Source organism: Eretmochelys imbricata, chromosome 21 (assembly GCF_965152235.1).
Source record: "Eretmochelys imbricata isolate rEreImb1 chromosome 21, rEreImb1.hap1, whole genome shotgun sequence".
Taxonomy (NCBI): domain Eukaryota; kingdom Metazoa; phylum Chordata; order Testudines; family Cheloniidae; genus Eretmochelys; species Eretmochelys imbricata.
The window spans coordinates 7,418,422-7,433,033 of NC_135592.1; the positions used below are offsets into that span (position 1 = coordinate 7,418,422).

At 44.1% G+C, this 14,612-nt stretch overlaps 1 protein-coding gene and 1 long non-coding RNA gene across 6 annotated transcripts in view; one reads left to right on the top strand and one right to left on the bottom strand.

Moving 5' to 3' along the window:
• The window catches only part of LOC144278089 (uncharacterized), a 66,413-nt gene extending 62,045 nt beyond the window's left edge, over positions 1-4,368 (top strand). Inside the window, exons 4-6 of one of the 2 annotated variants that reach the window (XR_013348518.1) lie at positions 2,503-2,568; positions 3,130-3,412; positions 3,733-4,368. This is a non-coding gene — a long non-coding RNA (uncharacterized LOC144278089). Of the gene's footprint in view, positions 1-1,880; positions 2,569-3,129; positions 3,413-3,732 lie in introns of those variants that run through there. The other variant, XR_013348517.1, reaches the window with a different exon arrangement.
• The window catches only part of NFASC (neurofascin), a 100,397-nt gene that overhangs the window by 59,167 nt on the left and 26,618 nt on the right, over positions 1-14,612 (bottom strand). For 2 of the 4 annotated variants that reach the window (XM_077839258.1, XM_077839259.1), the window contains exons 8-19: positions 14,119-14,303; positions 13,086-13,217; positions 11,169-11,312; positions 10,346-10,457; positions 10,077-10,243; positions 9,035-9,182; positions 8,012-8,136; positions 6,706-6,750; positions 5,664-5,765; positions 5,344-5,541; positions 4,295-4,365; positions 3,165-3,387 (exon numbers count right to left, since the gene is read on the bottom strand). In XM_077839258.1, the coding sequence (XP_077695384.1) occupies positions 3,165-3,387; positions 4,295-4,365; positions 5,344-5,541; positions 5,664-5,765; positions 6,706-6,750; positions 8,012-8,136; positions 9,035-9,182; positions 10,077-10,243; positions 10,346-10,457; positions 11,169-11,312; positions 13,086-13,217; positions 14,119-14,303 (1,652 nt within the window). The remainder of the gene's footprint in view (positions 1-3,164; positions 3,388-4,294; positions 4,366-5,343; positions 5,542-5,663; positions 5,766-6,705; positions 6,751-8,011; positions 8,137-9,034; positions 9,183-10,076; positions 10,244-10,345; positions 10,458-11,168; positions 11,313-13,085; positions 13,218-14,118; positions 14,304-14,612) is intronic. The other 2 variants (XM_077839256.1, XM_077839257.1) reach the window with 1 other exon arrangement.

Consider the following 14,612-nt stretch of genomic DNA (forward strand, 5'->3'; position numbering starts at 1 on the left):
ATGTTTCAGGCAGATCTCTGCTGACCCAGTGGTGGATGCTTGACCACTGTTAGGTCCTTGGGCTGGGACCTGGTGGAGTAGGATGGGCCTGGGCTCCCTGCTGCCAACCCCAAGGTGGCAACCTCCCCATGGTAGGCCAAGAGGCCTATGTTTGTCTTCTGTCAGAGCTTGGTGCTGTGCTGTGCTCTGCCTGAGGCCCTAAGCCCCTAGACTGTTGGGTGCTCCTCCCTGCCAAGAGGGTCAGGGGCTAGCCCCTAATATGAGGCAGTGATCCGGCCTAACTAGGACCCAGAGGGGGAGGGATGACCACCACTACATTACACAACAGCAGAACAACCCTTTGCTTTCACAGCCAATCATCTAGATTTACATGGTAATGAAGAATGGTGCAGAAGATCTTTGTTCACTCAGTACAGATTAGCTTTCTAATGGGGAAATGCACTTGCTTTGGTTTCACTGTAGCTTGTATAAGAACTTCTGATCTCTGCTTGGAATACTCATTTAAAACTACTGCACCCACCCATTGGAGAATCTCAACGGACATCCCTAGCAAAAGTGATTGGTGGTGAGATTCAGAAAGGATGGAGCACACCTATCCTCTGAATCACCTTCTCTTAAAGCTGTCATGTGAGGCACCCCCCCATCACTAGTCACCGCTGAAAATCATTGGAGGAAGAAAGCTTGTAATTAGGGCTAGATGCAGGAGTTGCTAGGCAAGTTTCCATGGCTTCCTTTATGCCAGATGTCAAACTAAAAAGGATCATTATAGTCATCTAGCCTTAATGTGCAAGAGTTAGCCATTTACAAAAAACATACTATATCTTGTGGCAGAAACTGCTCCCCAAAACAACCAGTTTATGGGGGGAAAGGGAAAAAAGACATAACTTGCAGTAAAGCCATCCCAACAAAGCAAGAGCCAAGTTTAGTTTGCCAGAAAAACTATTAAAGACTTTTGCAATAGGAATTAAGTTATCTGAAGCTTTAGACAAGATAGTCTGGTGATTTCAGGACCAAGGACAGAGCAGCCCCTTAAAGGCCAATGGGATTTTTTTTCCCTCTCTAGACACATTTTTCACTAGTGCACTTTGCAGTAGGAGAGGAAATGGAAAATGTGTGAATGTCTAAAGTAAGCAGAGATTCCTAAGGCCTATCCCAGGGAGGGAGTGGTATGGTCCCTTGGAGGTTTGAATTGGTTGAAGATACCACCAAACAACCATGCTGAGACTGATTTGCTTCTAGCAGTGGGTGAAGTGCCTGAGGATCTAGCTTGCACAGCTCTAATACTGATTGGCACTGCAGCATGTCAGAGTCAAAAAGCCTGTGGAACAAGGTGGACATGTAACATTATAAATGGTACTTAGCACAAGTTAGTTGGGTCAGAGGAAACTCTTCTGCATCACCATTTAATTATACACAGCAGAAGAATCTGCTCTTTCTAGTGTGCTCACCCAGGGAGTGAAGCAAATAAACGCTGATAGCCTCTAATGGATGCTGGGTATACAGCGCTAACCCTGCAATGACTGAGCTGTACAAAAGTCTTTCAGCAGCATGGCCACAAAACCCAACATTTGATTTGCTACTGTTAAAGCAGCCCCAGTTATGTGCCTGAGAAGCTTTTGAAAAAGCTAAGGCCACACTAGCCCATTAAGATGTTGCTCAGCTTATACATGTATTAACCCCCAAGAATGTTCAGGCTGTTTGGTTTTTTGTCTCATCCTAGGTCAAAAGCAGATGTTGGCCACTCTGAATCACACACAAGAACAATAAGCTGAAAGTAAAGATACTGTTATCGGGGGGGAGCTTGGGAGTGAAGTAAAAGCACTCCTAAGGTTAGCATCTTTAGAGAGAAACTATTGGAACAAACCTATCCAGTAGTTTAGCCCATTGCATTCACTAGGGGCATGTGCAGGATCTAGTGTCCATACTTAGATTGTTTCCCATCTTTTTATAATTATCCCAGTCATTTAGGGAGCTAAATAATGAGATCTAGTTTCAAAGAACAGAACTCTCCAAGACCAAATCTCACTTTAGTTTAGCTCCAGCAAGACACACATTCAGGTGTATTTGAGTCCCTACAGAACCCAAATGCAGTCCCCAAAATCTACTTTAAACTGAGAGAAATACCTTAAGGCACAAAGCTGGCAACTGTGCAGCATCACAGTGGTGTGGTGTGTGTGTAAGGCAATCTAAGCTGTATTCTTTAAGTTCCTTACCTATCCCTGGCTCTGCCTCTTGAAGCTTGTGGCTAAGAGCAGGGGATGTTAGGATTGAGTTTATTTTTCCCCTTTGTAGTAGTACCGCCCATACTTTGTGCTCTGAGCTCAGCCAGTCAGGGGGAGGTGGTCCTTGTGCTATTCCAGGTGACCTATTGTGGAACTCCTTTTCAGAAGTGCTGAGCCCATAGCCCTAACAACAATCCTAGCAGGAGTTCAAGGCAAGACTCCCCATCATGTGGTGCAATAGAGTTGGAACTAAAATACTTTCTCTTTAAAAATGTTACAGTTCAGAGCACCCATCTGTTGCAGGCAGTGAAACCAACAGGAGATAAACATGCAAGTAGCTATAATGGTAAATTTTAATTATCTAAAGCCATGGCACAGCAATCTAATCCATGATTTACCTCTGACCAGCATGCAAGATTATGACCTAATTAATCTACACTTCCCTCAGAGCAGAGGGAGGAGTTACCTGCAGCTCAGGTAGGCACCCATACTAGCTCTAATTTTGCTTGTGTGGCTAAATACAGATGTGGCATCACAAGTTCTCTCAGAACCCTGGGTAATGCCTACCAGAGTTGCAATCACACCTCTAAGTTCAACTACTTTGCCCAGCTGTACCTTTTATCCAAGGGCCAAAATACCCAAACTCAAACCTCCTTGCCCACATCACTCTCAGAAGCGATGTAGTCCAAAGTAATTTGGCTTGGGGCTCCACAGGGATTTTGGTGACAGCTAGGAATGGAACCTGAAGAGTTGTCTTCTCCTCCTCAAATCACCTGGAACTAGATTGCTGTGACACACCAAGCACGGCTCTAAGGGTGTCCACCCTGAGCTGCAATGTAGCTTTTCCATCTCCAGTAGGTGAGGAAATCTTGGCTAACTTTCACTTTTCTTTTCCCCTCCCCTACAGTAACACTTAATAGCTCTGGCTAGGAAAATACTCACAATCTTCCCCTGAGTAGCCGATGATGACGTCAGGCTCTGGAGCTCTCCCGAAGTCGTTCTCTGCCTGCACTTTGATCTCATAGGGCACATAGATGGGTGTATTCCAGACAACATGCCTTGTGGTTCTCACCGTCTCGTTGCTCCAGCTGTCCCGTGTATCCCTTTGCCTCCAGTTGACTATGTACCTGAGGTTGGGCCCATAAGCTTGGGTTGCGTTCAGCGGCTTAATGGATGAAAAGATAAGTAAGGTATTTACACTGCACAATACAGGCATGAACAAAAAGCTGCAATTTATCCCTCCCCCACACCAGACTTTGGCTTAATTCCTGGTGACTGCTGTGTAGGTCCAGGCAGGATGTACATCTGCTTCAGGAACGAAAGTCTGTTTATAATTATCCTCCTCTCAAGCTTCCTTCAAGAAGCAAGCCACAGAGTAATTCTTTATGTACCCTGGAAAATTTAGGAGTGACACTTTGCCTTCAATTATTCTTTAGGCAAGAGAGGTTATACCTGATTCTCAAGGAACTACCCCTAACCACTTTTCTTTTGCTTCCATTCCTGTGAACAGATCTTGGAGACCAATCTCCTCCCTAATGCAACACCTGAGTACACTGTATGAGCAGGCTTCTGCAGGAAGACTGAAGACATCGCTGTCTATCACTTGCACCTCCAAGGAGTGAGTCAACAATGGTGTTAGAGTACTGTCACTGTTTCTGAACTGAGTAACAAAATGCTCATGCTTGTGTAACCTTCACCTTAGACTCGTGTGTTAAATGAGTAAGCTCTTTGGAATGTGTCTTTCTGGGTGCTATTAAAACAAACAATCAAAATTGCATGGGAATCGATGTATTCCGGCAGCTACCTACAATGTAAAGGGAAGAGCATGAGGAGTGATTTAAATATACTCACCTTAAGAAGGCTGATGCACTGAGAGAAATCCTAGTATATGTGACACTTCCTCAGTCTAACTTTTCTGAATGGTAATAGCCCTTGGTGGTTAAGGGGAAAGAATAAGCAGGATCATCTTGACTCAAGAGTAGCCAGCAGTTGAAAGTTTTATCTAAGCCCATTGAAATAAAATGTCATCCAGCTCTAAATAAATACTCTGGCACCCAAAAAATTAAACTCACAGTCCAAGTTATCTCCATGTTGTTTTTTTGAGTCCCTGCTCCTCGAACTCCTGTTGGGTTGATTTCTGGACCTGAAATCCACGTAAAAATCTTGTCTTACAATGTTGAAAATGTAGGCATTTAAAAGCCCTGCACAGAGTAAACAGGGTTATTAATACACAATGAGTGGCCTAATTTGCCTGAATTGGCTTCCAAATATCTAGTCCTATATGTTTAGAAGGTGCCTTCTGTGTTAAGTAAATCTGAACAAGAATAATCAATACATCCCTCAGCTTTTGATTAACAGATGTCAATTGAAAATGAGTAGGCCCTAAGCAGCCAAAAACCCAGAGATTAGGTTCATAAGCGCTTTGTGCTAAACACACAGAGGGCATTCAAAAATGAGCTATGCTGCATTGCATTGCACACCCAGCCTGTTCTGGGATCTTTGCCAAAACTTGAATAGTGGAGGGAGTTAGCAGTTTTGGGAGCATGCCTCCCTGCTCTGAGCTCAGCTGGCTAGCCCATGATGCAGAGTCCACACTACTTAGTTAAGTGTGCTCATCTACAGGGGCTGGGGGGAGCCACTGCCAGCTGCAGTGTAAACAGGCCTAGTGTCAAACTTTCAAAGAAGCTTCCTGCAGGAGGAGGGGATGATGGATTTTCCTCCTTTCTGCAGTTGCAGCATCATGGAAAGATTGATTTGTTTTGAGGAATACCCCCTTCTAAGCAACTTACACTGGAAAAATTACCCACCTTAGCTCTTTCAACTTGAATTTTGCTACTGTGCACAGGGCTTAACCAAATACATCATTCATCCCAACCCATTAGTACATGGATTAAGTTCTGCTCTCAGTCATATTATTCTGGCTTTACAGTACTGTAGCCAAGAGCAGTATCTAGCCCTGTGAGTTCAACACCCATGGAAAATGGGCTTGTAAAAGAAACTCACCTAGTGTCTGATTTCTGACATGACAGATGAAAGCCATTCAGAGAGCAAAGCAGTACATGGCTGATTGGCAGCAAAACCACAACAGTGAGTTAAATGGAACTTGACTCCAAGTACTTACTTGCCCCAATAGTATGGTATCGTTCAGAAGGAAGGCTGGGCAGGCTGCTCCCAACTTCATTCACAGCGATCACTCGGAACTGGTAGTTGACATAGGGTGAGAGGCGCAGAACAGCTGAGTTAACGCTCCCTGGATAACGGGAATGGTTATGCCACGACCCAGGCTGGAACTTGTCCTCTTCAAACTGAACCACATAATCTAGACAGGAGAGAGATGGTAGGTCAGGTTAATGGCAGGGTTTCTCCCAACTCCCAGAGAAAGAGACTTTTGTCAACAAAAACAGCCTGGTCTGGTGTTAGAGGGGAGGGGTGAGCACCAACCTGTAATTGGGCTGTTATTGTCATCACCAGGTATCCATGTCAAGCGCACACTCCTTTCTGCCAGGTCTGTCAGCTCCAGGTCACGAGGCCGCTCAGGTCGTTCTATTGGCAAAGTAACAACCAAAGTTTGGCTCCTTTGGCAATCCCACTGAAAGTCAATGAGAACTGAACACCTAATGCCTTGGGTGCCTTTGAGAGTTCTGCCTAACTCTCAAAGGCAGCAATGAGAGACTCATTGGCAGCAGCTGCATGTGACAGGAGTTGTTTCCATTCAGTTCTTAGCAGAGAAGTGTGTTTTCTTAATCTGAAAAAATATAGTGCCCTTCAGCAGGGCTCTTTGTGGGAGTGCAGTTGGCCTTTCCAGGATATATTGGTGGGGCTGGCAATGCCCAAGAATGTAGTGTATGAAGATTAAAAAAACCCTCTACATTCAAATGTAGAAAGAGGTGTGCATACATAGAACAAAGGCATCAAACCTAAGGAAAAACATGGTGGGTTATATACTGTATGGATAGTGGACTGACAAAAAGACAAGGAAAACAAACCACATTTGTTCTTGTAGAGCAAGGTCATAAGACTCTACACTCTTGGGTCACCTTCCTTTTAGAGGGAGAGCCATTAATTAAGAGAAGCCATGCAAGAAACTAACTATTTTCACCCCCATTTTACTGATAGGGAGAGTGAGGCAGTGACTTGGCCAATGTCCCAGAAGATCAGTGGCAGAACCAGGTTTCCTAACTCCCCATTCAGGGACTTACTACAGGCAAGGTGGCGGTGGCAGAGTGGGTGAGTGATACTATTCTTGTGCTATACCATACTGCACCTTGACATCCAGACAACCATTACAAAAATACCACAGCAGCTTTCTGCTCATGGTTAGTTGTGACAACCCTTAGAAATAACATGCCGTAGCAGGCTTTGGAGCGTCTTTTCAACCCCTCCAGCCCTACATTTCCCATTAGAGTTATTGCAAAGGCCAAACAAAACAAAGCACATACAAATAAAAGGGTTTCAATAAACCAAACTGATTAGTGGTGATTACCTTTGGGTAAGGCTGTCATACGATTAGTTGGAGCAGACACAACAGCTGCAAGGTAAGACATTGGCTGTTAACGGAGTTAGTTTACTGATTAAACTTGGCTCATCAAAGGGGCATGTAGTAAAAACAAGTTAGAGGTGGATTCCATTTCCCCCAGTGTGGGATCCAGTGAGCATCAGTACTTGTAGCCCGCCCCCTAGAGACTCAGAGGGGCTCCCATAACCTCTAATCCATTTTGTGCTGGCTGCACATGGGAGAAACAAACGAGTTAATTAGCTTAAGCACAATTATCTGTTTTAAAAAAAAATGGAAAAATCAAATTTAGCTGAGTGATTAGGGATGCAGGATCCTTATGGCACGCTGAGTGAGCCAGCAATACATTCAACATTGATTTAAACAGGCCCAGGCTCTTCAAGAGGTTTCTGGTAGCTGAGAACTAAGGGTAGATGAGCCTCAACATGGAGTTCAAAGTTTGAGAGTAGGTCTAGCGGCCACAAACCCAATCCCAGTCTATAAAACCCATTTCCCCTGTACTTTAAATCCATTCCTCCCCCTGCCAAAAAGGGGAGATTCATTACCACTTCCACCTGGAGCAAAGCCTGTAGGACTAGGGCATGTTTCCTCTTTCTCCCACTATAGTTAGCATCTAAATAAGGGGCCTGATTTTCAAAGGTCATGAGCAGCTTGAATTCCTGTTGACTTCAATTGGAATTGCAGATGTCTAACTCCACTGAAGAGCAGACCTCTTATTTGGATGCCTAACCTTACGCACCCATGTTTGAGAATTTTTGGCTCCATATAGGAATTGATTTCTTTCTCCCCTCAGCTCCTTTCAACTCAGTCTCTCTGTACTTGATTTCTACGTGGCTTATTTCTCCTTACGTATTCTGTCTTTTCCTCTCTTCCCCTTTATTTTCAGTATCTGCTGAATTGGAAGGTTCAATTGCAACATTAGAGCAGGTTTGAAATGAGGCTGCATGTATTCACTAAGTCCCATTAAGACACTGGTGGAGAAACTAACCATTTTTACTACACTACTTTGCTTAAGAAGCTCACAGCAAACCTACGTAAAACCACTGATAGCTATGGCAATAAGGGCTTGACCTACAAAAGTATTAGATTACATTAAATGTTAAACATTTTTTAAATTTCACTGTGTCTGATCATGCATTACCCAAGTTTGGCTGTGAGAACTTGACATGAATAATCAGTCTGTACTAACAAACCAATGCCTTTAGTTCTATTACTTTGCTTTCTATGAGGCTCCAATCTCTGGGTTAGTAGTAAATTCAAGTGGAAGAATGGTTACCTAGCACGGTGAGGAATGCTTTGGCGGAGTCTTTGTCCAGTTCAGTACTGGCTACACATGTATAATCTCCTTGATCTTTTTCAGCCACACCATAGATTATCAAACCGTCATCTTCCTTCTTCATCCTTGAAAGGATACAATTGATAACAAAAACACACAGTGTTAGGTGTTGAAGGATTTTGTCCTAACCTATGTGAAAAGTCCCATTGGATTCCATAGGACTATTTGCATGAGTAAGTTTAGCTGGGTTTGACTCATGTTTTACATTCATCAGGACAGGGATGTACTTTTCATTCTGTTTGTTGTTTTTTGTATATTTTGTCCAGGGCAAATGCATAATCTATCTATCCAGGTATTCAGACTGAACTTATTCCCATAGCATCAGAGTCTCTACAGTGCTGTATAGCTATACATTACTAAGCAGATGCAATAATCCTAGCAGGCCAGGAGATGGAATCAGATTCTTCTATGGGAAGAAATTTCTGACCAGGGAACAGTTTGAGTCCCATGATCAAAAGCTCATTTCCTTTTCTCCAGATGGGAGACAGAGACTGGGAAAGGGGAACTGCAATTGTACTGGCACAGTAGATCAAAGCAGACAAGTATTAATTCTGAAATAGTTTGTAGTTTTTAAACCAAGATACTTTGAGATTCTTAAAAAACAAACACTGATTTCCATCTTTTTGATATTTTTATATAAATGAAACCTGAGATCAAAAAGTCTTGCGTAACTATCAAATCAATTCCAAATTGCTAGTCACTTTCTATTTGAAGGAGCTAACACCACAGAAATGTAGCACCACTCAGTGTCGAATCATAGGGACACTGGGTATTCTATGCATACTCTCCCCCTCCTGGTTGAATGTGAGAAATGCTGTCTGGGCTGTGAAACCAGACAAATTGTTTACATGCACTGGCTCTTGAAATGAGCATCCTATAAAGACAGAGTGAAGAGTAATACTATCTTGGGAGACAGAAGGAGCGTGTAACTACAGATATACAGTCATATGCCAGTGCACAGACCTGTTTCCAATGTACAGAGGTGTATCATCTTTCAGCCAGGCGACTGTGAGTTTCAGCGTAGAGTCATGTTTTATACGGCAGTCTAATCGAACCATGGAGCCCCTCTTTACAATCAGATCTTCTGGCCCTCTCACGATCCTAGTTGGGTCTGCAAAGAATCACAAGATGTCACTTGTAGGCATATAACAGTAGGGTCTACAGCTCGGTACCCAGACCAAAGGGGAGATGGAGTGTGACTTGTAAAAGTCAGGCATATGTGGACGTATGCCAAATGCCACAAGCCATCCAGCTGGCCACACTCTCCATTACTTACAAGTACCTGCTTATAAGCTGGGTAATTTAGTATCACTCTACCTATCTTACACTCAGCAACGCACCTTCCCTTTAATACAAACGGACATGATCTAAAACAGGATTTTTGAGTCAAAGGGCATTTCACTAGGAAAGCGAAGCCACAACAGAAACTGTTCTCTTTACTCAAACGTTTCATTGCTGCTTGAACTGTGACCTTGCTCGACTGCTGCGCATCTTTTGTGTGTTTCAATGTGCCTGGTATTTATCTCATGCTCTAGGCAGCTCATCATGTTTAAAAAACAAAATAAAGTCCTCAGACAGTCATTCAGATCTTCAAGTATCCAACCACATAATTCTGATATTAAACTACAAAAACAAAGCTAAACTACACCATAATCCAGCTCTTAAGATCTGCCTCTTTGCCTATAGGCTATGAAAGTGTGTAACAAAAAATTGGTAAAGGAAAAATAAATCCTTTATGCTGTGATTTTCAATGGAGCCCAAGAGAGTTAGGCACCAGCCACCACTGAATTCTTTTAGGCTTAATTGAAAATCAGTCTTGCATATAATGGAAACTAAATGTGTTGGGATCCCAGTTTTGTGGGTATGTTTGTGCTTGATGCACAGCACGAGAATTAACCAGCTAACTACCCAACTTGTGGGTGTAAACTGATGCCCATGGAAAATTGTGGATGCTTGTGAGAAGGTGGGCCTGTACATGCAACACTTTGACAGCAGTGTCTCTTACCTTTGATCTCCAAACGAACCTGGTTCTCTGCTTTACCCAGAATATTGGTGGCGACGCAGGTGTAGATTCCCTGGTCCTCCTTCCGAGCCATGTTTATTTCCAAGCTCCCATTTTCATGCCTCTGGTAGTTCTCTCCATCCAGGGCGCTTCCCTGACCATTCTTAAACCTCATAACAATACAAGAAACTATTGTAAGAGGAAGCAGCAGCAGGAAGTGGCTCATTCCAAAGCCCATTGCAATCAGCAGTTCTGAGTGTTGGAATCCTTACCAGCGCAAAGTGGGGATCGGGGAGCCAAAGAATGGGCAGTCAAGGAGGGTCCTGTTATACTGAATCACTTTGATCAGCTGGTTCCGTGGGGCAAGAATCCGGGGAGGCACATCTTAAACAACAAAGAGCATCCCACCCATTGTTTCATGTTCTCTGTGTATATAAAATCTCCCCACTGTATTTTCCACTACATGCATCCGATGAAGTGAGCTGTAGCTCACGAAAGCTTATGTTCAAATAAATGTTAGTCTCTAAGGTGCCACAAGTACTCCTTTTCTTTTTGCAGATACACACTAACACGGCTGCTACTCTGAAACCTGTCAAAAGAGCATTTTGTGTCTTTAAAATCCCATGTGCTGTAACCACACCATCTCCCCATCTCTCCTCTCTAGTCACAGGACTCCCTCTTTTTCTTGCACCTCAAGTTCAAGTTCCTTCTTCAAGGCTTTGCAAAGCTCCCACATTTCCTCCTATCCCCTCCCTTCACTTTTACCCTTCCACTGCTCTCTCCGTCTCTTACTACCTTCTATTTATGGCCTTCCTGCCAACACCAGCCCTGATGCTTGGCGGTCCTGCCACCAGCATCCTTAACAATCTTAACCCACTACAGTTGCTATCTATCATGACTTAAATTAGCCAGAGATTTTGGGAATGTTGTTCTATGGGAGATGGTGATTTCACCCATGAATTCAGAGATTACTGTTTTCTTATGAACACCTCTAGGCCGGGAAGTTAAAGAACTCCTGTGTTCACTGTAAAGACCTTCCCAATCCACCTCCGTAACACAGATATCAGCAGACCATCTGTAGCATTAGATAGTTACCCAGAACACTGACGAAGGCATTAGCCAGAAGGTAGCCATGTTCGTTGGAAGCATTACATTGGTACACGGCACTGCTGCCAATCTGGGTATCCCGAAATACAATGGTGTCTCCGGCCACTTCCCGACTTGGGTTGGGAGGAGCAGCTTCAGAACAAACAGAAGGAGGGAGAGAGAGCTCTTCAGTTTGCTATTAAACTTTACTTGGGTGAAAGGCTCCAAATCCCATTAACCACCCCCCGAGACATCCAACCCCCTGACCCCGCTTACAATTGGTTATCCTACTGAACATACCCAACAGAGCAAGCTGAGGATGGAGTAAAGCTTTTCAGAGTGCCAGCATGGGAGTCTGTGAAGTCCTCAGGTCATATGCAGACCAAGATCATTAGGGGCTATGCCTGGTGTCTGGCATGGCCTGCGGCCAATAGTGCTCATGTTCAGACACTGGCCCCTAGGGCACAGTGTGACTCTTTAACCCCAGCACAAAGCAGGGTGGTAATGCCTGGGAAATGCTGAGTTCATTATTTTGAGGAGGATTTATAGAGTCAATTTCAGTCTCAACCTGCTCCTCTCTGCCATCCACTCTATAATGAGTGATTAGTGAGCAGGGGGAATGTAAATTATTATTTAAGGTAATCATATGGGCCATAGTTTAGGGTCTTTTATGTGGCCTAGACCTTATTTATATGACAGATGAGACGGTTACTCACCTTGTGCAGTAACTGAAGTTCTTCAAGATGCTTGTCCCTCTGGGTGCTCCACTATCCTCCCTCCTCCTCTCTACTTCAGAGGTTCACGCCGATTCTCTGGGGTAGAGAAGGAACTTGGGGACGGTTGGCTGCGCACCGCTATGTAACCACTCAGAGCAGCGTGAGACAGCTGTGGCGCACACGCAGCCCAGTTGAGCACTGCTACTACAAATCTCCGATTACAAGAGCAGGGCGCCAAGACACCTTAAGTGGAGTACCCACAGGGACACTTCTTGAAGAATTATCAGTTCGCTTTTAAAAGACAGATGACCTTTCTCTCTAGTTTATCTGAAGTGACCAAAAGAGTTTAGCAGGATTAGTTTCAGGTCATTTTCGGTTTCTTTTTAGAAGGATCTTGTTGAAATGTGATTGCTCCATAATTCATAACCATGCATCTAAAGCCAATGAGCATTACAGAAGGATTCTGATGCAGAAGCAATGTTACATTAAGTTAGGCATTGATAATATTCTTCAATGATTCCATGACAAATTACTTTTAGTGAGGGAAATCAATAAAAATCCATTGTTTTAGGAACTAATCCTAAAATAGCAAGCGCTAGACATTACATAACACACACAGATATCCAGTCATTTAGTTGCCTGAACTCTGTCACACCTATACACACTTAACTTTAAATTAAGACTCCTCTGTTCAACACAAATATTGGATTTTTCCTTGTTATTCTTGGTTTGTCCAGTCCAATGTTAATTTCATTCTAATCCTCATTGTAGTTTTCATCTCCTCATTAATGGAGGGGAGTGTATCTTGATGGGACTGAAGGATAACAAGAGAGCTACCGGCATGATGGACACCTGCCTGCACTCTTCTTGGCTCTCACCATTGCTACTGGTCATTTTTAAGTGCACCAAAAACTTTTTTTTTTGTTTTTGTTTTAAAGTGACCTTTGGTGTCACAGTTGTAACACTATCATAACTAGATCTTCCACTCATGGAAAGGATGATGAAAGACACCATGAGGAAGGCACGTGCGCTTGAAACATCTCAAATAACTACGATCTTGAAAACACCCTTAGCATGACTCATGCTTATTATTTTTCCACCCTGAAAAGAGGAGCAATTTGTATTAAATTCCTCATGTTTTGGTGCATGCTTCTATAATGAATATAATTCAGTCCCTGCTAGGGAGCCCCAAAGCCATCAGCTTGCTTACATTCTATGGGCTCTCCATTCACCAACCACTGGATTGTAGGCTTCGGGTTCCCGTTGGCTCGACACACGAGTCTACCATCTTCACCAGGGGCCAAAATAAGGTTTTGTGGTTCGTCCAACCAGTAAGGGGCCGCTTTAAAGACAGGAATGTGTATACAGACAAGTTATACATGCATTGTGGTTACCTCCGCTGAATTCCTCTCCATTATTTAGTTGTTGAAGCTGACACCACAGAAAGAGTTCCCCACCACATGCAGGAAATGGGCCCTTCCCCAATGCGGAAGTGATGTCGCTGTAAGTCAAGTCCTCTATTTTAGCCACTAGAAAACAGATGTGCATTGGCTATGCTGAGTATTGAAGAGTAAAATCTCTACAGTCGACCTTTGCCTAATGTTCCTAGCCAATCCCAACCCTGGAGTGGCAGCCTCCCGACCTTAGGCCTAGAGGCCTACGTTTGTCTGCCAGAACAAGGATGTCAGACTTCCCTAAGCCCCTAGACTGTTTGCGGGCTCTGCCCTGCCTGACGGCCTGAGCCTATAAACATTTGGTTGCTCTGCCCTGCCTGAGGCTAGAGCCCTGGACTACCGGCCACTTGGCCCAGCCTAGAGGGCCAGGGCCTCAGAGGCTGCTAATCTCCCAACAGTCTTGGCCTAGGGAGAGACCCGAGCATGAGGGGGCATGGCCTTCCTCTGAGATGGATGGGGCGGGATGACCATGCACTCCTACGTGAGCTAAAAAAACAGCAAAAGAATTTTTTTCTACTGCATGATGTAAATTAATGTAGCTCTATTTTAAAAAAATATCCACTGAGCTATGCTGATTTTCACCAGCTGAGGACCTGGATCAGGAGATCAGTCTGGTTGAGATGCAAATGTGTGTGGGTATAGGCAAACATCCATCTCAGTTCCGCAAAGCACAGATTATCCCATTAGCATAGGTCTGAACAAACAAGAACAGCCCCCTCTCACCCTCCCCATGGCTCTGGAATTCTAACAGCTCAATTAATTTGAATGGTAGGATAAAAAATGACATACCCTTCACTCTCACTGAAATAGTGTGGCGGATGCTGCCCATTTTGTTGGACGCTAAGCAGAAGTATTCCCCAGAGTCTTCCTCAGAGACGTTGGTGATGCGAAGGGCCTTGTTAAAATTTTCCAACTTGGTTTTGTCCGTTGGGAGCTCTCCTCCTTTCTTGTACCACATGATATCTGGTGCTGGTCTAAGGAGGGGAGGACAGATTAGGGGTCATATCTGAGAGGAGGCTCGTCAAGACATGTACTGTACAGGAAACAAACAGATTTGGGGTCAGGAAGGAATTTTCCTCCAGGGCAGATTTGAAGAGGCCCTGGAGGTTTTTCGCCTTCCTCTGTAGCATGAGGCATGGGTCACTTGCTGGAGGATTCTCTTGTCCTTGAAGTCTTTAAACCATGATTTGAGGACTTCAATAGTTCAGACATAGGTGAGAGGTTTTTCGCAGGAGTGGGTGGGTGGGTGAGATTCTGTGGCCCGCGTTGTGCAGGAGGTCGGA